This window comes from Rhineura floridana, chromosome 1, assembly GCF_030035675.1.
Source record: "Rhineura floridana isolate rRhiFlo1 chromosome 1, rRhiFlo1.hap2, whole genome shotgun sequence".
NCBI classification, from domain to species: Eukaryota; Metazoa; Chordata; class Lepidosauria; order Squamata; family Rhineuridae; genus Rhineura; species Rhineura floridana.
Genome location: NC_084480.1, coordinates 15,192,218 through 15,217,057, shown reverse-complemented (window position 1 = coordinate 15,217,057; position 24,840 = coordinate 15,192,218). Strand labels below are relative to the sequence as shown.

General features: G+C 41.0%; 1 protein-coding gene across 5 annotated transcripts in view; it reads left to right on the top strand.

Moving 5' to 3' along the window:
• Positions 1–24,840, top strand: part of DYM (dymeclin) — a 282,022-nt gene that overhangs the window by 222,367 nt on the left and 34,815 nt on the right. For 4 of the 5 annotated variants that reach the window (XM_061614422.1, XM_061614383.1, XM_061614393.1 and 1 more), the window contains one exon: positions 14,519–14,701. In XM_061614422.1, the coding sequence (XP_061470406.1) occupies positions 14,519–14,701 (183 nt within the window). Of the gene's footprint in view, positions 1–13,010; positions 13,172–14,518; positions 14,702–24,840 lie in introns of those variants that run through there. The other variant, XM_061614412.1, reaches the window with a different exon arrangement.

The window sequence follows — 24,840 nt, the reverse complement described above, 5'->3', positions numbered from 1 at the left end:
GCCCTGACTTTCCTTTCCTGTTTGTACCTTCCACCAGTCAGTTGAGAGAAGCCTTTGAGGTAAAGGGTGACACTTCATGGAAGAAGAGCTTTTGACGTCAGTGTCCCTAATGATAAATAGTAAAAGTGGGAGACAATCCTGGAGATAAGATGTTAAAGTAAACCATTACTTAAGCCTTCATCTTTAAGCATTTTGAAGTTTAAAATGTATTCACTGTGTTTGCATCTCTGTTCCAACTAATCATGAACACATGGACATATGAATATATGAACATATGGATATGGATGAACATGCATATGTCTTTGTACCACTGCATCCTTAAAATGTTTTTCTTTCTTTTTTTAACAAAAAATAGTTTTTAATTCATAACTTATACAATGCAATACATAAACTCCACATATATATAAATTTACAGTTTAGTTGAAACAATATATGGTTGTACAGTAACAAAACTTATTTCTAGATCACTTGTGAGTCATAAGAAAAAAAAATTAAAAACCACACACCACTTTTAATTTATTAGCTGCGAGGTTGGGAAAAACGTTAAGGATACAGAAATATTTTGTCATACAATTAAGTAGAATTCATTCTAATAACAAGCAGGATCTATATTGATATAGTGTTACCACAGCTATTTTAAAAGGAATAACAAAAATGGTTAAAACTACACATTACTATAGTTTACTGTACTTTGCAGTTTATTGAACTCTTTGTGTAACAGTTGGCTAGATAACATTTTCCCCAAGAAGTACATGTATACAGAATGCTCCCAGTCCCAATAAAGTTATTGGCCACAATCCAATGAAAAGTGCTTAAGTCTATTGATATCAGTGGGTTTATGAGTACTTCAGTCCATGTTGGATTGTGTCTGCTGAACTCAGCTAGGGTAAGTAGATAGTTTTTTTCTAATTAAAGACAGCATCTGATTGTCCTGATGTGCAAACTATACTCTGGACAAGAGGCTACTGTAAGGAGAGAATATGGAGAAACTGACTGGTTCCCAATCTGAAAGGGTGTGAGACCACCCCTATTTGTTTAATCTACACACAGAACATATCAAACAGAAAGCGGGATTGGACTAAGATGAATGAGGTGTGAAAACTGGAAGGAGAAATATAAATAATTTAAGATATGTAGATGATACCATACCATACCGTTGACCACGGTATCCTTTTGTACCGATTGGAGGGGTTAGGCATAGGGGGCACTGTTCTGCAGTGGTTCCGTTCCTTCCTCTCTAATAGGTACCAGAAAGTGGCATTGGGGGATGAAGTTTCAGATCCTTGGCCTCTTACTTGTAGGGTGCCGCAGGGCTCCATCCTCTCCCCGATGCTATTTAACATCTATATAAAGCCGCTGGGGGCTATCATCAGGAGATTTGGGCTGCAGTGTCACCAATATGTGGATGACACACAGCTCTATCTCTCATTTAAATCTTCACCAAGGTTGGCTGTAGAAACCATGTCCAAGTGCCTGGAGTCGGTGAGTGCCTGGATGGGAAGGAATAAGCTGAAACTGAACCCTGACAAAACCGAGGTACTGTTCGTGGGAGACAGGGGAAGGTTAGGGGATTTGGACCTGGTGCTCAATGGGGTACAACTGCCCCTAAAAGACCAGGTCCGCAGCCTCGGGGTCATTCTTGACTCCCAACTGTCCATGGAAGCTCAAGTTTCGGCTGTGAGCCAGGCAGCACTGTATCAACTCCATCTGATACGGAGGCTACGCCCCTACCTTCCCATTCATCTGCTCCCATCGGTGGTACATGCCCTGGTCTCCTCTCACCTTGACTACTGTAATGCGCTCTACGTGGGGTTACCCTTGAAAACGGTCCGGAAGCTGCAACTGGTTCAGAACGCAGCGGCGTACCTGATTAAAGGCAGCTGCCAGCGAGATCACATAACTCCAGTGCTGGGAGAGTTGCACTGGCTACCAGCTGCTTGCCGGGCCCAATTCAAGGTGTTGGTTTTGACCTTTAAATCCCTACATGGTTTTGGCCCAGTCTATCTGAAGGAGCGCCTCCGGCATCATCAGCTATGCCGCCTAACAAGATCGGCCTCAAAAGACCTTCTCTCTGTCCCACCAGTCAAAACAGCCAGACTGGTAAGGACTAGAGGGCTTTTTCAGTTGTGGCCCCCACCCTATGGAACTCCCTTCCAAATGATCTCCGCCAGGCCCCCTCTACAATGAGTTTCCGCCGGGCCGTGAAAACCTGGCTCTTCAGGCAGGCCTTTGGGGTGGGTTAGATTTTATCATTATCACTTTTAGATTTTAATGTTATTGTATTGGTGTGTCATTTTGTGTTATTTTGTTCATTTTGTACGTCGCCCAGAGTGACTGGATGGCCAGCCAGATGGGCGACTAAGAAATCCAATAAATTAAATTAAATTAAATTAAATTAAATTACTACCAGCAGAAACCAGTAATGATTTGAAACGATGCTGATGAAAGTTAAAGAGGAAAGCACAAACCCAGGACTACAACTGAATGTCAAAAAGAGTAAAGTAATGACAACAGAAGATTAATGTAACTTTAAAGTTGACAACGAGGACATTGAACTTGTCAAGGATTATCAATACCTCGGCACAGTCATTAACCAAAATGGAGACAATAGTCAAGAAATCAGAAGAAGGCTAGGACTGGGGAGGACCGCTATGAGAGAACTAGAAAAGGTCTTCAAATGCAAAGATGTATTACTGAACACTAAAGTCAGGATCATTCAGAATGACAGATGCTCTTGGAGGTCACTGATTCATAGGGTCGCCATAAGTCGTAGTCGACTTGAAGGCACATAACACAAATTGTATTTTTAGAAAAACTGAGTTTTTGCACATAGCTTGAACTCTTCATTCCTTTACTTGTCATTATTTCCTCTCTCAAGTTTGATTGACTAATATATCGGAAGTAATTAACCTGTTCATCGATTATTCATGATTTCCTTTTTTTTTTTTTAAGCAGAAAAGCTTTCCTATGCTTTCCAGGGATGAGTCAGGAAAAAAAATACTCAGAGAAGTTTTATTCCTGATTGCTGTAAATGTAAAGCATGAATTAGAATTAATACTTTAACTTCCCCCCTCTCCCTGGGCCGCAGAATACAACAAAACTTTAAAGGTTGCAGCCTATGCATACTTAGCTGGGAGTAAGTCCTATTGAACTCAATAGGACTTATGTTTGAGTAGACATGCATAGGCATGTTCTGCTAGTTTCATAAAATCTGCTCTTGTTTTCCAACTTCTCATTTGTGTGTGGTTCACTTGCATTGTTAATGCTGATAGTATCTGGCAGAGTATTAGAATTGCTGATCCCTTCTTCAACACATTGAAATACAAGCCTTGTATACCAGACACATCAAACATGCCCACATCCCAGTCCTATCACTGCTGCAAATTAAACTGGCCTTTGGTGTATTCTGCAGGATGTTGTTTCATATCCTTCCATCTCTGCATGAATTAAAAATTCACATACGATCTTGAAAAATGTTTTCTGTAGTAATAATGGTTGAAAATCAAGATTTCCAATGGAAAAGTAGAACTCCATGAAGTCATATTATTTCTTTTCTGCAACACTAATTACTCAAAATTCTTAAAAGTACATATTTAAGGTTGGACAGTCTTTTATTTTGTTTTGCAGTGAAGTCCTTCTGTCCTGCATTAGTTGAAATTGCTCCGGCAGCTGATATGTATGTAAATCCTTGTAGTCACTAAGAAGTTTGAAGTGGGTACTGCCAAATCTTAATGGGGTCTGCAAACCTGCCACTACCACTGCCATCACCATCATCTTGCTGATTCTTATCTGGCCAGTGTTACCTTCTGGAGCCTGGATAGTTATGCATACACATTCATAAGCTATAGTGTTGCATCTTAAGGACAATTCAAACTTTTGATTCCGAGGAATTTATTTTAAAATCATTCCTATGTGGAAATGTGATGTTTGAATTGAAAATCTACATGGATTTCCCAGGAAGGGTTTCTAATTGGAGATGGCAGGAATTCAGCTTCCTTCTCGAAGTAATTTTCTTGGAAAATTGTATGTCTGTGCATGTTTCTCCACTTTCAATATAATGGTTTCCATGTGTATTCTTCTATGGGAATCATTCCCAAAGCAGTTGTGTAGAGGAAGATACTGTGTCAGAGTTAGTTCTCACTCCTCAGTTTTCCTGACACTTCTTGTCTCTTGGAATATGATACATATAGTTGGATGGACAAATGCCACTGAATTCCAGGTGCAAGGGAGAACAACTGCAGGGGAGGAGCATTGCCTTCATGTCCCTTTTGTGGGCATCCCAAAAGACATCTGGTTGGCCACTGTGGGAACTAGGGTTCTAGACAAGATGGGCCTTTTTTTGTCTGATCCAGCAGGGCTTGTCTTATGTTCCTATTATGAGTTGTGTTTATGACATAGTCAGGGGCAATATTGTACCAAGATATTGGCTGGTGGGTATTAGTCTTTACTCATTTTTGAAGTGGGTAGGATGTGTTATGGAATTTAAAGGCATTAATCATACCATTGATGATCCATTAAAACTAATACAGATTCATTAAGAGTAACAGATCCTGTTTGTAATTGCAAAACAAATGGGTTCCAAGAAGATAATTGTTCTATCTTTAAGACAGCTCAGCTTGGTCCAGAAGTGTTATGTATGCGTGACAACAAATTAGATATATATGCACAACAGAGCTCTTATCACTGAATAGTTGCCTTTAAAGGCAGTTTATGGATTGGACTTAAATGTATTCTTCTGTGTATTTGCTTTTGCCATTTTTTCTCCCGCACATCACTTTTACTGAAGGTTTTGTTTTCTGTTGAAAGTACAGGAAATTCAGGCAATGCTCTTGGAAACTTCCCAGAAATATTACAAACAAAATACATATGCTCTCTCCATAATAAAGAAATAACTAATAACAAATAAAAGAAACTATTTGATACTTACAAACTAGACAAAGTTTTCTTGGGAGCTGAAAAGAATGTCACAATTTTTTAATTATATGAGCTGTTAAATGAGGTTAGGGTGAAAATTTGAAAACTGGATGTGAACCTTCCATATGAACATTGTTGTTTCTGCTCTGGAATAAGTGGTTTAAGAAGATCTAGATCAGTTGTTCCTAAAACTTTCTCCCAGAACACTTGAAAATTTCTGGTGGTCTTGGCAGACCACTTAATGTTTTTTTACCTGTTTAGCATTGTAATGCATTGTGCTAGGTGCTGAAGTCTTTTCCCCGCTCAAGACCTCCCCCATCTTGCTACAAGCTACAGCTTTATCTCTTTGAGGAAAGCAGAGTCTCTCCACTTGCACCATCACTTCCAGTCCATCCTGCTCACCTTCCAGGAGGATTGCAAGATTCTAAGAATAATGGAGCAGCCATTGTGCCTCGCCTTCTTCACACACACACACACACACACACACACACACACACACACCCCTACCTCCTCACACATGTCGCTCCACAGAGTCATCATCATAGCACTATGTGAGTCTTCTGAGCTTGCCTCTTGACTGGATTGACTCAAGACCAAAGCAGTGAATTGTGCAGAAGGAAGCTTCTTTCGTGAATGAGTGTTCTGGGCTAATAAGAGTTTGGGCTTATAAGAGCCGTAAGCGTTTGTCTGCTTTTGTGACATTGCTTATCAATGGTTCCTTCTTGCTTACCAGTGGTTCCTTCTCAAACTGGGGGGAGGTAAAAAGCGAAGTACCACAGGGCTCAGTGCTGAGCCCAGTGCTCTTCAACATTTTTATTCATGACTTGGATGAGGAGGTGCAAGGAATGCTTATAAAATTTGCAGATGATACAAAATTGGGAGGGATAACCTTGGAAGGCAGAAACAAAATTCAAAGGGATCTAAATAGGCTGGAGCATTGGGCTGAAAACAACAGAATGAAATTTAACAGGGATAAGTGCAAAGTTCTACACAGGTTCAGAGGAGGGCAACAAGGATGATCAGGAGACTGGAAATAAAGCCCTATGAGGAGAGACTGAAAGAATTGGGCATGTTTAGCCTGGAGAAGAGAAGACTGAGGGAGATATGATAGCACTCTTCAAGTACATGAAAGGTTGTCACACAGAGGAGGGCCAGGATCTCTTCTGGATTGTCCCAGAGTGCTGGACACAGAATAATGGGCTCAAGTTGCAGAAAGCCAGATTTCGACTGAACATCAGGAAAACCTCCTGACTGTTAGAGCCATATGACAATGGAACCAATTACCTAGAGAGGTAGTAGGCTCTCCGACACTGGAGGCCTTCAAGAGGCAGCTGGACAGCCATCTGTCGGGAATGCTTTGATTGGATTCCTACATTGAGCAGAGGGTTGGACTTGATGGCCTTATAGGCCTCTTCCAACTCTACTATTCTATGATTGTAAGATCACTACCTGTATCCGCTCTACATTGTTTTCAACATACCAGCTGGTTTGTGTGAATTCACCCTTTGAAGTTATGGCATAATTGGAATTCTTGCTTGTGGGCTCTAGTTTTGCATGTTCCTCATTGCATTAATCAATATGGTTTTTATGTTTCCTCTGTGGGTTGTCATTCAGCTCTGCCAGCCTTGAGGAGACTCGTTAATGATGCTTGCAGAGTAAGCAAGAGCTTGCTGCTGTTTAACACCCAGTTTGGATGCTTTACCCCCAGACAAAGGAGTTGGATTAAGGGTCATTTGGATTAAATGATTGAAGAACATAACTGTTTTGCGGGAACAGTGTAAATGTGCTTCTAGTTCAGCATGCTCTGCTACAGTGGGGAGCTTATAGGGGTTGTAGTGGACAGCACGATGAAAATGTCAACCTAGTGTGTGGCAGCTGCGAAAAAGGCAAATTCCATGCTAGGGATAATTAGGAAAGGTATTGAAAATAAAACAGCCGATATCATAATGCCGTTGTATAAATCTATGGTGCGGCCGCATTTGGAATACTGTGTACAGTTCTGGTCGCCTCATCTCAAAAAGGATATTATAGAGTTGGAAAAGGTTCAGAAGAGGGCAACCAGAATGATCAAGGGGATGGAGCGACTCCCTTACGAGGAAAGGTTGCAGCATTTGGGGCTTTTTAGTTTAGAAAAAGGCGGGTCAGAGGAGACATGATAGAAGTGTATAAAATTATGCATGGCATTGAGAAAGTGGATAGAGAAAAGTTCTTCTCCCTCTCTCATAATACTAGAACTCGTGGACATTCAAAGAAGCTGAATGTTGGAAGATTCAGGACAGACAAAAGGAAGTACTTCTTTACTCAGCGCATAGTTAAACTATGGAATTTGCTCCCACAAGATGCAGTAATGGCCACCAGCTTGGATGGCTTTAAAAGAAGAATAGACATATTCATGGAGGACAGGGCTATCAATGGCTACTAGCCATGATGGCTGTGCTCTGCCACCCTAGTCAGAGGCAGCATGCTTCTGAAAACCAGTTGCCGGAAGCCTCAGGAGGGGAGAGTGTTCTTGCACTCGGGTCCTGCTTGCGGGCTTTCCCCAGGCACCTGGTTGGCCACTGTGAGAACAGGATGCTGGACTAGATGGGCCACTGGCCTGATCCAGCAGGCTCTTCTTATATTCTTATGTTCTTAAATATGCTGGCTAAGGTTATGGAGATTCCTTTGCAGCCTATCATGACAACCAGTAGATTACTTCTCCTATCTTGGCCTTATCTTATGGTAAGGGATCCATACGATTTCTTATGCATTTTCTAAAGAAATGCTTCACTTTGTTCATCCTGAACCTATAAGGAATCAGTTTCATTGGATGACTCTAATCTCTTAGGCTGGAAAGAATAATTTATCTTGATATACTCCAGGAGTAGCCAGTGTGGTACCCTCCACATGTTGCTAAACTACAATTCCCAGCAACCCCAGCCAGCATAGGGTTTTATGGGAGTTGTAGTCCAACCACATCAGGAGGATGCTATGTTGGCCATCTTATATATTCCATCTGTTGGCATTTCTCAAGCAGAGTTCCATTCAGGGGATGTTCCTGCTGCCGGCTCAGGGATGTGTAGGGATGTGACTTTTTAAAAACAATTTTATAAATAATAAAATAATGATAAATAAATTTCCCCTTGCTGTGCAGCCCCCAGCACCACCTCCCACACCATTCTGGGACTTCCTGGAACAATGTGCGAGATAGTGCTAGGTGTTAGGTGTTACAGGGGGAGGGAAGAATCAGCAAAAGTCACCCCTCACCTGCCAGGAGGATCCCTCCACTGGATCAAAAGCATTCCATGGATAGAAGGAGCCTTTCTGTCCACAAAAGCTCTGGATTCAACCAATTGCCATTGGGGGAGGTGCCTCTATTTAAGTGTCCCAAGGCTACTTAGGCATCATTCCTCTTTGAGTCTGATTCTAATTTTGTCCTGTAGTATGAGGACAGAAGAAGATGGAAGGGGAGGAAGCCGTTTGGTTTATCTGAAGGCACATGGTACAGTTCTGCTGCAGAAGCGTAGATGGATGGGAGACCACCTGAGAACCATATGTTTGCTGTTCTTTGCTACTCAGGAGGAGAATGCTGCATAAGTAAAATGACATAATACCCTCTAATGTTGAATTCAGGTGGATGAGAGCCTATTGGTTTGGAAGCAAGACGAGACCACACAAAAATAAGACAGTGTCTTCTACATACTCTGGGGACTCCTTAGGCATGCAGAAGTGTGTGTGTGTACAGACACAGACACACATATATATATATGCACCCCAACACACACACACAGAGAGAGAGAGAGAGAGAGAGAGAGATACACACACACACACACACCCCAAAACAGCCTGTCAAAGAGCTGTGAACCTCTTGGATAGGTGTCAACTGGGAATGGGAGAAAGCAAAAGTAGAAAATGGGGGAGAAGAGGTAATTAATTAAGACCCTAATAACAAAGTGTATTTCCTGGGGTGGGAATTGGGATTAGGGAAATGCATACGCTGAAGTTTTTTAAAGTCCCTGTCTATACAAAACATGAATGTTTCAGAGGAAAGATAGTATTAAGGACACCTTTTCCCTTCCCCTCTTGGAAGCCCTTCCCCATATAGGTATGAAATGCATCCACCCCCAAACTCAGAGGAAGGCAGTGGTAAACCACCTCTGAATACCAAAATGGAGACAATCAGAAGGCGGCTAGGACTGGGAAGGGCAGCTATGAGACAACTAGAAAAGGCCCTCAGATGCAAAGATATATCACTGAACACTAAAGTCAGGATCATTCAGACCATGGTATTCCCGATCTGTATGTACAGATGTGAAAGTTGGATAGTGGAAAAAGTGGACAAGAGAAAAATCAACTCATTTGAAATGTGGTGTTGGAGGAGAGCTTTGCAGGTACCATGGACTGCAAAAAAGACAAATAATTGGGTGTTAGAACAAATTAAACCAGAACTATCAGTAGAAGCCAAAATGATGAAAGGTTATCATACTTTGAACACCTAATAAGAAGACATGATTCACTAGACAAGACAATAATGCTGGGAAAAACAGAAGGGAGTAGAAAAAGAGGAAGACCAAACAAGAGATGGATTGATTCCCTAAAGGAAGCCACAGACCTGAACTTACAAGATCTGAACAGAGTGGTTTAATAACAGATGCTATTTGAGGTCACTGATTCATATGGTCGCCATAAGTCATAATCGACTTGAAGGCACATAACAACAAAAGGGGGCTTAAATGCAAGCATGAGCTAGGATTTAAGAACATAATGAACATAAGAAAAGTCTGCTGGATCAGGCCAACGGCCCATCTAGTACAGCATCCTGTTTTCATAGTGGCTACCCAATTGCACATGGGAAGGCTGCAAGCAGGACCTGAGTGCAAGAGCACTCTCCCCTCCTGCGGTTTCCAGCAACTGGTATTCAGAAGCATACCACCTCCGACTATGGAGGCAGAGTATAGCCATCATGGTAACCATTGATGTTCTTTTTCTCCATGAATTTTTCTAATCCTCTTTTAAAGCCATCCAAGTTGGTGGCCATCACTGCCTCTTGTGGGAGTGAATTCCAGAGTTTAACTGTGCACCATGTGAAGGACTTTCTTTTGTCTGTCCTGAATCTTCCAACATTCAGCTTCGTTGGATATCCATGAATTCTAGCATTAGAGAGAGAGAAACACTTTTCTCTATCCTTTCTCCATGCCATGCATAATTTTATACCCTTCTATCATGTCACTTCTTACTCGCCTTTTCTCTTTGAAACTTGCTGTCCGAGGTTGAAGTGCTATTGGAAAAAATTGGGTCTTGATACAGGAATATTACATTATATCAATTCCTAGTAGTTAATCGTTAGATGTTCTTGCCATGTGTTCCTGTGTGTGGAAGGCTTCTGTGAGGATTATCTGATCTCATTTATAAGGCTCTGGTGCCCCTTAAATAGGTCCCACTCATCTTTGCTATTCTCTGCCTGAGGTTCACTCCCCCTCTCAGGATTTCTCTGAGATGAAGATACCAGAGTTTGACTAACCTACTTCAACTTCACTTTTAAGGTGCCACACCTTGCTTTGCTTTTTTGAGAATCTTGCCTGCACAGTTCTGGCTTGATATGTTGTCTTATATTTCAGAGTTCAGCATTTGAGTCCAAGGATGGCTACCGCCTAAACAAACGTATAATATCTTGGGATATTTGTCTGCACTGGTCTTGATGATTTCAAAGTTAGAAGGGGGACAGTTGGGGGGGGGTCACAACTGTTACAGAAGCCTGAAGTATGCGGTGCAAAAATACCAGTCTAATTATATACGTTTCCGCCTGGAGAGCAGCTGTTGCGTCCAAGAAAAAAGCGGCTGAAGCATTTCTCATTTGAACCATTGTCTTAGAGACAGAGATAAATTCTGTGTTTCAGTTGTTTTGAAACTGGTACACAAGTTATTACACAGGGTGAAAAAACTACTTTTTAACGTGAAATGTTTTTATAATCTCATTTATATCTGTCCTGACGCCATGTCTAGATGCAGACGTGCCTTAGCTTGATACTGAAGTGCAGCTTTTTTCATCATGGGCTCCTGCTGTCGCCCTGGACTCCTGCTGGGAGGAAGGGCGGGATATAAATAAATAAATAAATAAATAAAATCATCTCTTGACTGTATTTCTCCATTCTCCCATTCACTTATTGTCCTTGACTTTCTGCTTGTTACACACACACACACATACATCCCATTTCTAGAAGCCAATTGTCTAAATTTACCCCAAATGATACAAGCAGACATTACAGCGAAATACCATATGCTTTTGATGAGAGCATGTAAGGACCTAGAGAGTCATTTTGTGGTGTCTGTATTGAGATATATATTAGCTTTGTAAATAAACCCATAAAATGGAGAGCTCAGTTTCTCCACTAGCAGCTCACTGCATTTCTGTGCTTGGTATGGAGGATGGGGCTTTCCTCTCCTGGCAGCCTGCTTGGTGTCTATGCTGGCCTGGGAGGAAGGACAGAGTGTTCCATCCCTCCTCTTGCAGCCCACTCATTTGCCTGCATGCAGTTGCTTGTTGCCTATAGCTCCCAGGCAACTGCTTAAATACAGGACTAGTGTGTCTGCTTGACAAATGTATGTTGGTTTCATACCACTTTAATTACCATAACTTTCCGCCAAAGAATCCTGGGGATTGTGGGGAATCTAGGGAAGCATAGTTTGGTGAGGATGCTGAGAATTCACTATTAGAGATCTAAACCCACCACACAGAATTACAGTTTCCAGAGTTTCATTGGGAGAGGGAAATAAACCACTTAAGGACAATTTGTCCATGTGTCCCAAGTGCATAACACAGATTTCTTATTTCCCTTGTTCATAGAAAAGGGTTTTGATATATGTAATGCAGAGGGTCCCATTAGCCACAGTTCAGAATGCAGCCGAGCATCCGTGGCAGGAAAAGAATGGAACTAAAAATTTGTGCTATAGAAAAGGATAATGATAAGATATCTAGCTACCATAAATACTTGCTTTTGATCAGGGAATCCAGATTTTTCCCCACCATGGAATATGCATAATCCAGGGTGACCAGGTGTCAGTAGTGGACAGAGCTCTATATTTAATGATGGTTATAGAAGAGGGAATTTCAGTTTGTGTGTTGGGGATTCCCCCCCCCCACTCCAGCAGTGCTATGGCATGCCAGGCTGCATCTGCCAAAATCCCCTCTTCTGTACCAGTTGTTAAAAAGTACAGGATCCCTGTCTTCAGATCAAAGTGTATTATACCAGGAGGAGAGATTCATGCTAAAGATGCATAAAAATTACATATTCCAAGAAATCCCAGCAAACCTTCTATTGGGTCCTCACAGAAGCTGAACTCTTTTGTTCTTAAATTCTTGTTTGTCTTTTTCTTAGCTCCCTTCTGCCTTAGCCCCTTCCACCTGGCTGTGCACTTAGACCAACCTGTTAGCCTGTTTTGTTTTTATCGGGGTTGTGGGGAGGGGTCAGTCTGCCAAGGAGCAATCAGGAGTGCATTTTACAGCTCCCAGGCATTCCTTTGCTGCTGCATTTTTACCTGCTCCACACCAAATATTATGTCAGGTGTGGGGTGAGTGGGTGTGGCTTGGGGAACCCTGCCAGGCTTAATTAGGCCTGCAGACTGAACATTTTTCACCACTGGCCCAAAACAATTTTGGTACCTCCAAGATATCATGTGCTGTGATTTGCTCTTACCTGTGATGCAGAGGAGTGGCCGTAGGCTACACACTTTTGTAAGCCACCGTGGAAATTTTATTGAAAAGTAGGGAGGAAATCCCTCAATGCAAAAGATCTCGTATTCAATCCCCAGAATCTTCCTGGCATCAGAGGATCTCAGGTTGCAGGGCTAGGATGGACCTCTGCTTGAGACTGCCTATTGAAGTAGACAGTACTGGTGTAGATGGAACCAGGTTGTGAGGTGGAACCAGGAATCAGGACGGAAGCACTACCATTATTATCAGTAAAACTGATGCAATAAACCTCATGTCTCAATGAAGCCAATCCAGTACAGGGCAACTTCTTGTGTTTCTAGAAAGTTCTGCTCTGTCACTTGGTATTATGATCCATTCTGAGGATCAGAGTACCATGTTCACCTGTGATTAAATACCCATTGGGTAGGATTTTTCAGATTCCTGCAAGGTGAAGAAACTTTGAGGAACGGGTTCATAGCACAGTGGCATGAATTTGTGGATCCTCAAGTCCTCTACCTTTCCATTTCAAAAGGAAATTACTTGTTTTAAGATTTCTATCATGCATCTGAGGAAACTTACAACAGTATCATCAATAATCTAGAATACAACGGATTAAAAATGAAAAGAGGTACCTGCTTCATTTACTTATTTTTCCAAAGCAGTGCAGTTGTTGTTTTTGTTATTATTATTATTACTACTATTACTATTATTACTACTACTGTTGTTGTTGTTGTTATCTAGAATTATAGACCGCCTTTCATCACTTAGAGTGATCCCAGGACAGTTTCCAAAATATCATAAAATAATCAGTTACAAAAATATACATAAGTTAAAACAATAGCTAAAACTCATAAAAAACAGAACAACCTAAAAATACTGAAACAGAAAGTGGTTCACCCCAAATGATTGAGAGAAAATAATGTTTTTGCTTGACAGTGGAAACTCATCAGGGTCTCAAGCGTCTGAGCTTCCACAGTCGAGGAGCCATGACAGAGAAAGCTCTCTCACTATCAACACCCAGTGGGTCTAGCGTACTGGTGGGACAAAAACACACACAAATACATCGCAAACCTCAGGGCCTGGGAGAAATTGTTTAGACAAAGCTTGGTCCCAGGCCATGAAAGAGCTTTGAAAACCAATGCTAAAACCTTAAAATGGCCCAGTAGAAAATAGGCAGGCAGGGCATATCTGGCGTATCTGTGTTCTGTGACTGCCTGCTGTGTCAGTGTCATTCTGCACTAGCTGCAGTCTCTAAACCATCAAGGGCAGCCCAACATAGAGCACATTACAATAATCTGAATATGAGAGTACAAGAGTGTGCATCACCATGGCTAGGCTATCCTGATCCTAGATATTTGATCTCTTTCCTGCATTTCAACCCAGAAGGACCCCCAAAATGGTTTACATAAAATAGTTACTTACATCAAGCTGCTTCTGTCCCCTTCTACTCAAAGCTTGTCTGCCCTTACTGATCTTATCACTGAGCAGCCGGTGATAAGCTTCCCATGAACCACAGGGTTTCCTGGAATACAGACTATCCTGTCTGCAATGACTGGCATTAAAGTTGTTCAGGACAGAACATAGTGATTACTTTTTTTTTTAATGGTGGAATAATGCAGTCCATTGAACCTTGAAAATCCCCCTATTGAAATGGAAAATTTTCAGCATTGCTGCCAGACAGGCAACTGGGCTGAGATGTATTGCCATATTAGTCCCATAGAATGAAGCCTGGAAGATAAGTTAAAGGTAGTAATTTCCATCAACATAATTTGGTCTACTAAAAGGTGTCACTACTTAATTTAAATATGCATGATTAAATACCATCAGTTTGCCAATGGATGGTCATCTAGAAAAAATAACCATTGGAAATGTTACCTATGTAATATTTTTTATCATGCATATTCTGCCTAATAAACATCTACTTGTTTCTTACAGGCGCAGGACCTGAATGTGATTGAAGAAGTCATTCGAATGATGTTAGAGATAATCAACTCCTGCTTGACAAACTCCTTACATCATAACCCTAACTTAGTGTATGCACTGCTTTATAAGCGAGATCTCTTTGAGCAATTTCGAACTCACCCCTCTTTCCAGGATATAATGCAAAATATAGATCTGGTAAGTAATAATTAACTCTCCATGAATTGACCATTCAAAATGCTATTTACAGTACTTTCTTAAACAGCTAATTTTTGTATATGTTTTTTGTGTTTACAATTGTTCCATTCATTGTGGAAAGCTGGTTCATTTTTATTTTATTTTATTGCACAGATATGTGTGGTTCTCACATCTGTGTATATACACAGGGATAAATGTAGTTATTTATGTATAAAGCATCTAGAACTTCTGAGCTTTGTACAAAAAAATTAAAAAAGAGGGCCAGCCTGCACCCTGCAATCAAACATCTACAAAAGTATGGAGACAGAAGAAGAAAATTTGCAAATTAAGATGCAAGGTATTACTTATTTGTCATAATGACCAGGTGACCAAGGTGATAGTTAGCCTTGTAATCTCACCTCTCCTTCTGATGCCACTGATGTTAGGGTAGTAAAGCATAACACAGATTTTACCAGCAAACAGAATTGTGAGGAGACAAGAATATATTTTTAGAGTTCCAGAGATCTTAGATCTGTCCATCAGTAAGATTTATAGGATCTGAGCTCTTTGTAACAAACTTCAGGAACCTTGGTGGCTTTCCAGAATTCATTCCAAATATGCACCAAGTGTCTTCAACAGAGCAGCTGAGTAAGTGACAAGGCAGGTTATCACACTGATCTCGCAATTCTCTTATCCAAAATATAATCCCTTAAAGAGACAATGCATATGATGCTGAATCTGATCAGGACTGAAGAGGTAGGATAGTACCTGTATGTTCTTCCCTTATTATTATTATTATTATTTATTACATTTGTATACCGCCCCATAGGAAGCGCTCTGTGCAGTTTACAACAATTAAAAACATTAAAAACAAATATACAAATATACAAATTTAAAAAACACATTTTTAAAAAAACAACCAAACAGCAGCATGGGGAATTATTTTCATCGGGAAAAGGGGGAGAGGATTTTACATCTACCTGTTCTGCAGTACCAATCAAAAAGCTTCATTGCTTTTATTACAGATCTCTACTCACAGCGTCATGTCTAGTTTTACCATAGGTTAAAGATCAGCCACTGGAGGCCTCAGAACCAAATTCTGAGGTCAGAAAGGTGTGTGGAAGGAGTGGTAGCAGTGGGACTTGCTAGCATTCCACTAGACCTGGTCACTTGGTCATCCTTTGTAGACTGACAAAGACCTTTGCATTTAAGACTTGAGAGCCAGTGTGGTGTAGTGGTTAAGGTGTTGGACTATGACCTGGGCTACCAGGGTTTGAATCCCCACATAGCCATGAAGCTCACTGGGTGACCTTGGGCCAGTCACTGCCTCTCAGCCTCAGAGGGAGGCAATGGTAAACCCCCTCTGAATACCGCTTACCATGAAAACCCTACCCATAGGGTCACCATAAGCAGAGCTTGGAAAAGTTACTTTTTTGAACTACAACTCCCATCAGCCCCAGCCAGCATGGCCACTGGATTGGGCTGATGGGAGTTGTAGTTCAAAAAAGTAACTTTTCCAAGCTCTGAATAAGTCAGAATCGACTTGACGGCAGTCCATTTCATTTCATTTTATGGTTAGCTTATTGTGACTGTTTCTGAATTGAGCTGTTCAACTGATGTAGTGTTTTAAAATTGTTTTAAGTTTCCTATGTTTTTATATTGTACTTTTAATTGTATTGTAAGCAGCCTAATGAGCCCTTATGGAACTATCAGGTGGCATGCAACTGCAACTGCGGTGAAAAAGGAGGGTTTTAAATATCTCCTATTTTGCTGGAAGGCTACTGTGGTAAGAATACCTGCTTTTCCTCTTGCAGAGACACCAGACAAGACAGGAGGTGGCAGGGCAGGCACTCTGATTACTTCAGTCTGTCAGGAGAGAATGTTTGCTTGCTTGTTTTAAGCAATTACAAGTTGCATTCTCTGTCGAAAAGATGCCCTTGAAACAGCATATTATTGTTGTTAAGATTTATTACCAGCCTTTCACCCGAAGGTCCCAGGGCGGGTCACAACATACATAATTAAAAACACTTAAAAACAATCTAAAAACAACAAAATTAAAACAATGAAGTCAATGAATCATTAATGTTTTATCCATTCCGCCAGCCACAGCCTATATAGGAAAATAATAATATTCTATTACAATGATTGTTTATTAGTATTAATTTATTGCAATAAACTACAGAGAAATCATATAACAGGTGCCAAAAAAAGTCTGAAAACCCTCAAAAAATCTGAAAACCCTCAAAAAAGCAGGATCTGAGAGCCAACCACACAGTGTAACAATAACTGGGAAAAGGCTGGATCTACTCTAAATCTGCTCTAAACACTGCAAATCAAAAGCACTGGCAAAAATATTTCAATAAGGCAGTCTGTCAATTGTCATTACAGCCATTTTTTAATAATGGTCTTATAGAAATATTTTGCCAGACATTTCTGCTTAAAAAAGAAAAACACATTCATCAATCTTTGGAAACATATTTATTTTAAATATTTTTCTCCAGCTTTTCACAACTGATCTAGAAGGATTGTTTACATTAAAATAAAAATTACTGTATTAAAACCATCATAACAGAGTTACAGCACAGTATAACTTTAAAAGAAATAAGAAAAAGCCAGAGCATCAGCCATCCTGCCAACCTTGAGATGAAAAATGAAATCGAGGAATCATCCACACTAGGAAATCTTGTAGTAATGAGTGACTTCAGCTACCCTGACATAGACTGGCTATGTATATATGTGTTCCAGTCATGACAAAGAGGTAAAATTTCTAAATACTCTAAATGTCTGTACACTGGAACAGTTGGTCATGGAACCAACCAGAGGGATGGCAACCCTGGACTTAATCCTCAGTGGGGACCGGGACCTGGTGTGAGATGTAAATATTGTCAAACCGATTGGGAGCAGTGGCCATAGTGCTACTAAATGAAACATACATGTAAAATGACTAATTTCCAAGAAAATCCAAGATAGTCACATTTGACTTCAAAAGAGGAAACTTCCCCAAACTGAGGTGACTGGTAAAAAAAGAAGTTGAAAGGCAAGGTCCAGAGGGTCAAATCACTCCAAAACGCTTGGGAATTGTTTAAAAACACAATATTAGAAGCTCAACTGGAGTGTATACCGCAGAAAAGAAAGGTATCACCAGGACCAAGAGGATGCCAACAAGGTTAACAAACAGAGTCAATGAAGCTTTAGAGGCAAGAAGGCTTCCTTCAAAAAATGGAAGTCTTGTCCAAATGAGGAGAATAAAAAGGAATACAAACTCTGGCAAAACAAATGCAAGAAGACAATAAAGGATGCAAAAAAAGAATTTGAGGAGCACATTGTTAAAAACATAAAAACCAACAATAAAAAAAACTTTACATACATTAAAAGCAGGAGACCATCTAGGGAGGTGGTTGGACCCTTGGATGACAAGGGAGTCAAAGTTGTGGTGAAGCTAAATGAGGAGATTGCAGAGAAGCCAAATGAATTCTTTGGATATAGGGCAGATCCCTGTGCCTGAACTATCTTCTGCAGGAAGGGAGCCTGAGGAACTGAGGCAAATAGTGGCTACGAGAGATGAAGTTCTAGGCTTAATAGGCAAAATAAAAACTGACAAATCACCAGTTCTAGATGGCTTCCACCCGAGAGTTCTCAACTCAAATGTGAGAGTGCTGATCTTCTAACAAAAATATCTAGCGTGTCCCTCAGAACTACCTCCATATCTGAGGACTGGAAAATGGCCAATGTAATGCCAATCTTTAAAAAGGGATCCAGGCGGGATCCCAGAAATTATAGGTGGTTAGCTTAGCATCTGTCCCAGGAAAACTGGTAGAAAGTATTGTTAAAAGAAAAAATAATCAGTCATGTAGAAGAGTGACTCTTGCTGAAGCAGAACCAGTGTGGTTTCTGCAAGGGTAAGTCCTGTCTCACTAATCTATTAAGAGTTCTTTGGGAGCGTCAACAAGCTTATAGACAGAGGTGATCCGGTTGACATAGTGTACTTGGACTTTCAAAAAGCTTTTGACATGGTGCCTCACCAAAGACCCCTGAATAAGTTTAGCAATCATAGAATAAGAGGAGAGGTCCTCTTGTGGGTCAGGAATTGGTTAAGTAGCAGGAGCACAAAGAGTACGAATAAATGGACAGATTTCGCAATGGAGGGATGTAGGAAGTGGAGTCCCCCAAGGATCAGTATTGGACCTGGTTTTTTTAACTTGTTCATATATGATCTAGAGTTAAGGGTGAGCAGTGAGATGGCCAAGTTTGCTGATGATACTAAATTGCTTGAAGTTGTTAAAACAGAAAGGAATTCCAAAGAGCTCCAAAGGGACCTCTCTAAACTGAGTAAATGGGGGGTAAAATGGCAAATGCAATTCAGTGTAATCAAGTATAAAGTTACGCATATTGGAGCAAAAAAACCTTAATTTCACATATATGCTCATGGGGCCTGAACTGGCAGTGACTGACCAGGAATGAGACCTTGAGGTCATAGTGGATAGCTCAATGAAGTTGTTGACCCAGTGTGAAGTGACTGTGAAAAAGGCAAATTCCATGCTAGGGATCGTTAGGAAAGGTACTGAAAATAAAACTGTCAATATCATAATGCCATTATATAAATCTGTGGTGCAGCTGCATTTGGAATACTGTGTACAGTTCTGGTTGCCTCACCTCAAAAAGGATATTGTAGAGCTGGAAAAGGTTCAGAAAAGGGCAACCAAAATTATCAAGAGGATGGAGCAACTCCCCTATGAGGAAAGGTTGCGGTATTGGAGGCTTTTTAGTTTACAGAAAAGACGACAAATAGAATGATATAAGTATATAAAATTATGCATGACATAACACTAGAACTCGTGGACATCCAGTGAAGCTGAGTGTTGGAAGATTCAGGACAGACAAAAGGAAGTACTTCTTCACACAGTGCTTAGTTAAACTATGGAATTTGCTCCAACAAGAGGCAGTAATGGCCACCAACTTGGATAGCTGTAAAAGAGGATTGGACAAATTCATGGAGAAAAAGGCTATCAGTAGCTCCTAGCCATGATGGCTGTGCTTCCAAATGTCAGTGAGTAGAAACCACAGGAGGGGAGAGTGCTGTTTGCACTCAGGTTCTGCTTGCGAATTTCCCACGGGCAACTGTTTCACCACTAAGAACAGGATGCTGGACTAGATGGGCCATTGGCCAGACCCAGCAGGCTCTTATGTTCTCCTCAAAAGCCCCACAAAAAAGTAAGGGTTTAGTTTGCCATCTAAAACCCATAAGCCAGGAAACCCACCTCACTCAGGAGAGAGTACCCTAATGTAGGTTCCACCACTGGGAAGAGCCTTTCTTGTTTAACCACACTCCTTATCTCAGATAGTGGGGGAACAGGAAATGAGAGAAAGCAAACAAGACAATTTAGGCTTTGAAAGTCAATACCAGCACTTTAAATTGGGCCTGAAAGGCAACAGGGAGCTGATGAAGTTGATACAGCAATATGATCCATGTGGCAAGGCCCTTTGAATGCCTTATTTCCTCATTCATAATCTGTACATTTCCTGACTGTCCTAGAAAAATGTTAACCTGTACAATGAGAGTGAAAGTGAATCTCTAGTTGGACTTCAGTCTTCGCTGGTGTTGAAGAAGAAGCCGGCTGAAAGATGGTTCATTACCCTGTCCCTGGAACTTTGGCTGGTGCAGAGAGAAAAAATATGCATGCAAATGAAGTATGCTGTGCTGCTCATATTCATAGACTTGAAGATACAGTACATACATTATTTGCAAATATAGGAATTATGCTACCTAGAGTTGAGGGACTGAGCTAATACAACTCTAATTTTGTGCAGATAGAAAACATCTGGTTCACTTAGTAACTGGGATAGTATGATTTCTGTTTTAATTTACTGCTGAAGACTATTCCAGAAGTAAACGGACTCCTAGTTTGAGGAATGTGATGTTCACTTTCTTAATAGTAATTGCTAATGCTGGACTCATATCCTAAATCTTACAGAAAGTTGGCTCTTTGTTGAGGATCTTCCTGCAAGATGGATAATTCTGATAACTGGAAAAGCATCTCAAAAAGTGGGGAGAACTGAAGCAAGTGAAGAGTGACTACAGCTGTTTGCTGCAGTTGCTAGACGTTGGCCTTAAGGATGTCTTTGCAGACAGGGTGTTCAATTACTGTTAAGAGAGATTTTTGTATATGATTTATGGAGATTTAATAGTGTTTTTTTTAAAAGGAGGTACTTGCAAGTCCTGAGCGCAGTTCTCATTAGAGAGTAGCTTTAGTATGAATTATACATTACCATTGGACATTGTGTAAGATCTGCACATGTGTGTACACCTCCTTCTACCTGTTTTCATAGACAGATACAAACAAGAGCTTTATATAGCACTGAGGAATGAAAAGTCCCCTGTTCAAATCTCACATTTGCCATGCACTCACTAGGTGGTCTTCAGCAAGCCACTCTCCGTCTCAGCCTCTTTCACACCACAGCATGAGAATGGTACTGACCAACTTTGCAGAGATGTTGTAGGATTACTATGATAATGTATGTGAAATGCTTTGAGCTCTCTGATGGGAAGGAGGGGGACAGATAAAGGGGGCATCAGAAATAATAGTATTATTTTTTGTTTGGGCCTTGCCCACCCTGGTGTGCACCCCTGAGTGCTTTCCTCTGAAGGAATGTGGTCTTCAATATCAAAACGGTTTTCTACTATATGTATCGCTTACAGTGATGGTGACTGATGGTAACTACAGAGGTAACGCAGCTACAAGCAATAGATGGTGGTCTGTTTGAGCTGTGCAGTGAGGGAATAGCCCATGTGTTATAACTGTGGTGTCAGAGTTTTACAGAAGAAAAATTTGCAACCATTCGCTGGTTGAGTAGATCATGCATACCTTTCCAAAGGCATAAACCAGGGGAATTATAGCTCTTCCTATTACACTGTATTGTTATTATTGTTGATCATCAGAGTCACTGTTCATGGATACGTCAACTTTCCGCAGTTAATACCAATAATGATACAGCACCACTGGCAACTGCAAATATATGTTCCCAGAAAACTAGTGTAGGGTAATGGAAATGCTATTGCTTCCTATAATAATGAATGAACCAAAAGAAGATGATTATGAAACGAGTAGTGGACTGAGCAGCTAATTCTTCCCCATTTCAGTCTTGTTGGCATTCAGTCACAGGTTTGCCATTTTTTGAAAGGATGCACAGAGTTTGAACGTACTTTTTACAGTAAAAATAAGAATTATCCTTATTAAAATAAGAATTTTAATGTAAAGTATGCACTATCTACACTTACTGTATGTAAAATTTGTATTCTGTGTGCAGTTTTTGCACACCAAAACTACGTCTCAAAATCCAGAGAAGTGCTTCAGCCACCTTGGAATTGTGTTCCAATCCACAAAAAAGCCCAGGAATGTCAGGCCAGGTCAGTCCACTGCAAAAAGTAGACCAAACAAATTGCTCCCCCAATCCCTAGAAACGAGAGGGAGGTTTTGGGATGTTCAGAAGAACCCTAAAGTTTGCAGAAGGAGCAAAAAACATTTTTTTTAAAAAAAGGAGAAGTAACCCTAGATCTGAGCATACTCAGACAGGGATAACCTGGCTTCAGTTGTCCATGCTCTGGTAACCTCCAAGCTAGATTACTGCAATGCACTTTACGTGGGGCTGCCTTTGAAGACGGTTAGGAAACTGCAGCTTGTGCAAAATGCAGCGGCCAGATTGGTAACAGGGACCAGACGGTCCGAACATATAAAACCGATTCTGACCCACTTGCATTGGCTGCCGGTATGTTTCCGAGCTCGATTCAGGGTGCTGGTTTTAACCTATAAAGCCTTACATGGCTTGGGATCACAATGCCTGATGAAAGGCCTCTCCTAATATGAACCCACACACACACTACGCTCAACATCAAAGACCCTCCTCCAGGTGCCTACTCCGAGAGAAGCTCGGAGGCTAGCAACAAGGGTGAGGGCCTTCTCAGTGGTGGCCCCCAAATTATGGAATGACCTTTCTGACGAGGTGCGCCTGGTGCCAACACTGTTATCTTTTCGGCGCCAGGTCAGGACTTTCCTCTTCTCCCGGGCATTTTAGCATGTGTTTTAAATTGTATTTTAAATTGTTTTTAAACCATGTGTTTTTAATATTTGTTTTTAATGTTTTTAATTGCTGTAAACCGCCCAGAGAGCTCTGGCTATGGGGTGGTATATAAATGTAATAAATAAATAATAGTCATGAAAGCTTGAGCGTCCGTCCTCCCCCAGTTTTGTTTTTCTTTTTCAACTGACACTTAACCTTGTTGAAGGCTTATATCTTCTGTAACTGGGACCCTAGCCTCTGAGGGCATCGCCTGGAGTGTGACAAGGATACTATAAGCTCTAAGGAGCTCAAGAGGGAGGCCTTATATACTCTGGCTTCCTAAACTACACCCTAACCACAGCTGCTGACAGTGAAGGAGTATCTGGGTCCATAGACAGATACTGTGCCGTTGCTCTGCAGCCTAGACTTGAAGCTTTTGGCTCCAGGGCTGGAGGGGTGCTCCACCTCCAACAGTCTCCAGAGTTCTTCATCAGGTATCAACCAGAAAGGCTCCTCAAGGTGACCGTCAACATTAGATTTAAACTGTGGGGTGTCGAGTTTGTCCTCTGAGGATTCCATGTCTGGTACCTGGTCAGGGGTAGGCATGACAATCCTGGAGGAGATCATGGCTAGCTGGCAGGAACCCTGAACAGGAGCACTCATGTTGGTTGTTGCTGGTCCTGCTTGTCAGTATAAGCTTAAAAGGTTTGTAATGTCTGCTTTGTGGCCATTAAAACCTTTGGAAGAAATTTGCTTAGGATTTGTGCTAGGGAATGATTAGATTCAAAATGGAAATGGACTGCCTTCAAATCAATTCTCACTTATGGTGACCCTATGAATAGGGTTTTCATGGTAAGCGGTATTCAGAGGTGGTTTACCATTGCCTTCCTCTGAGGCTGAGAGGCAGTGACTGGCCCAAGGTCACCCAGTAAGCTTCATGGCTATGTGGGGATTCGAACCCTGGTCTCCCAGGTCATAGTCCAACACTCTAACCACTATACATATTTTTTCTGTTGAATTTCATTTGCTTTGCACTCTAAGCATATTCGGAAAAGCCTTATTTGCAACCCTGCTCCAAAAAGATAGGTGATGCCTGTACTTGCTTGCTGCACTGGTGTGTCTCATTTGAATCCGAGAGTAATCAAACAATCAGCTCTTTTGTTTTACTAATAGCAGTAGAGTTGTAAGGTCCTAATTAGATTTAATGGCTTCAGCTGGGTGTCTAGCTTTGCAATTCAAAAGCATCTCAATCACATTATTGCCATGCAGTAAACCATTTCCTAGTCCTTGAAGAAGGTTATCAAAGGAATGTTAACACCCTTGGTGACATGGGCATTGTTTCTCTTCATAGATATGTCTACCTAATGTCTCAAGACTGTATGTTTAGAGATGTATCAGAACCTACCTTCCTTTGTACAATATTGCAAAATGTTATCATGTAGTCCTTGGTGTGTAAGCTCAACTAGTCAGTCCAACTAGTTCGTGGTTCTGAGAATTATCATGAAGCTAAAAAATCAGCAATCGTTACTCCTGTGACTTCACGTTTTCTCAGGAAATTTTGTTCCTGCTTAAATGGACAACAAAGGTCATGATCTAGTGCAGTTTACACAAACGGGAACAGATCTGTGTCAGGATTTGAAAAGAACATTTTGGGTGTTCATTTGTCCAGGAAAGGGCTGCAGATAAATAAATTTATGCAGATTTATTGTACTAGTATTAAAATTTTGTATAACACCTTATATATACATGGCACCTTATTTCTATAAAGATATAAAAATAAAGGAAAGCAGAGAAAGTGAATAAAAATGGAGGCAGAGGTAAACAGGGGAAGAATGTGCCATTATTTCAATTACACTTAAATTAGCTTTGTTATAGTTCGGTATTGGGACTAGGGGGTTGTTCCAGCGGCTTCATGGAACACATGTGTTTGAGAAGGGGTTTGAAGGAAGTAAGGGAGGGTTGCATATAGACACTCTAGGAGGCAGTTCCAGCCATAAGGGATGGTGAGAGAGAATGGTCAGAGCAATTTCAGGGAACAGGAAACCTTTGGATGACTGAAGAAGCAAATGTAACAGGAAAAGATGAGATGGGACGTAAACATGGAG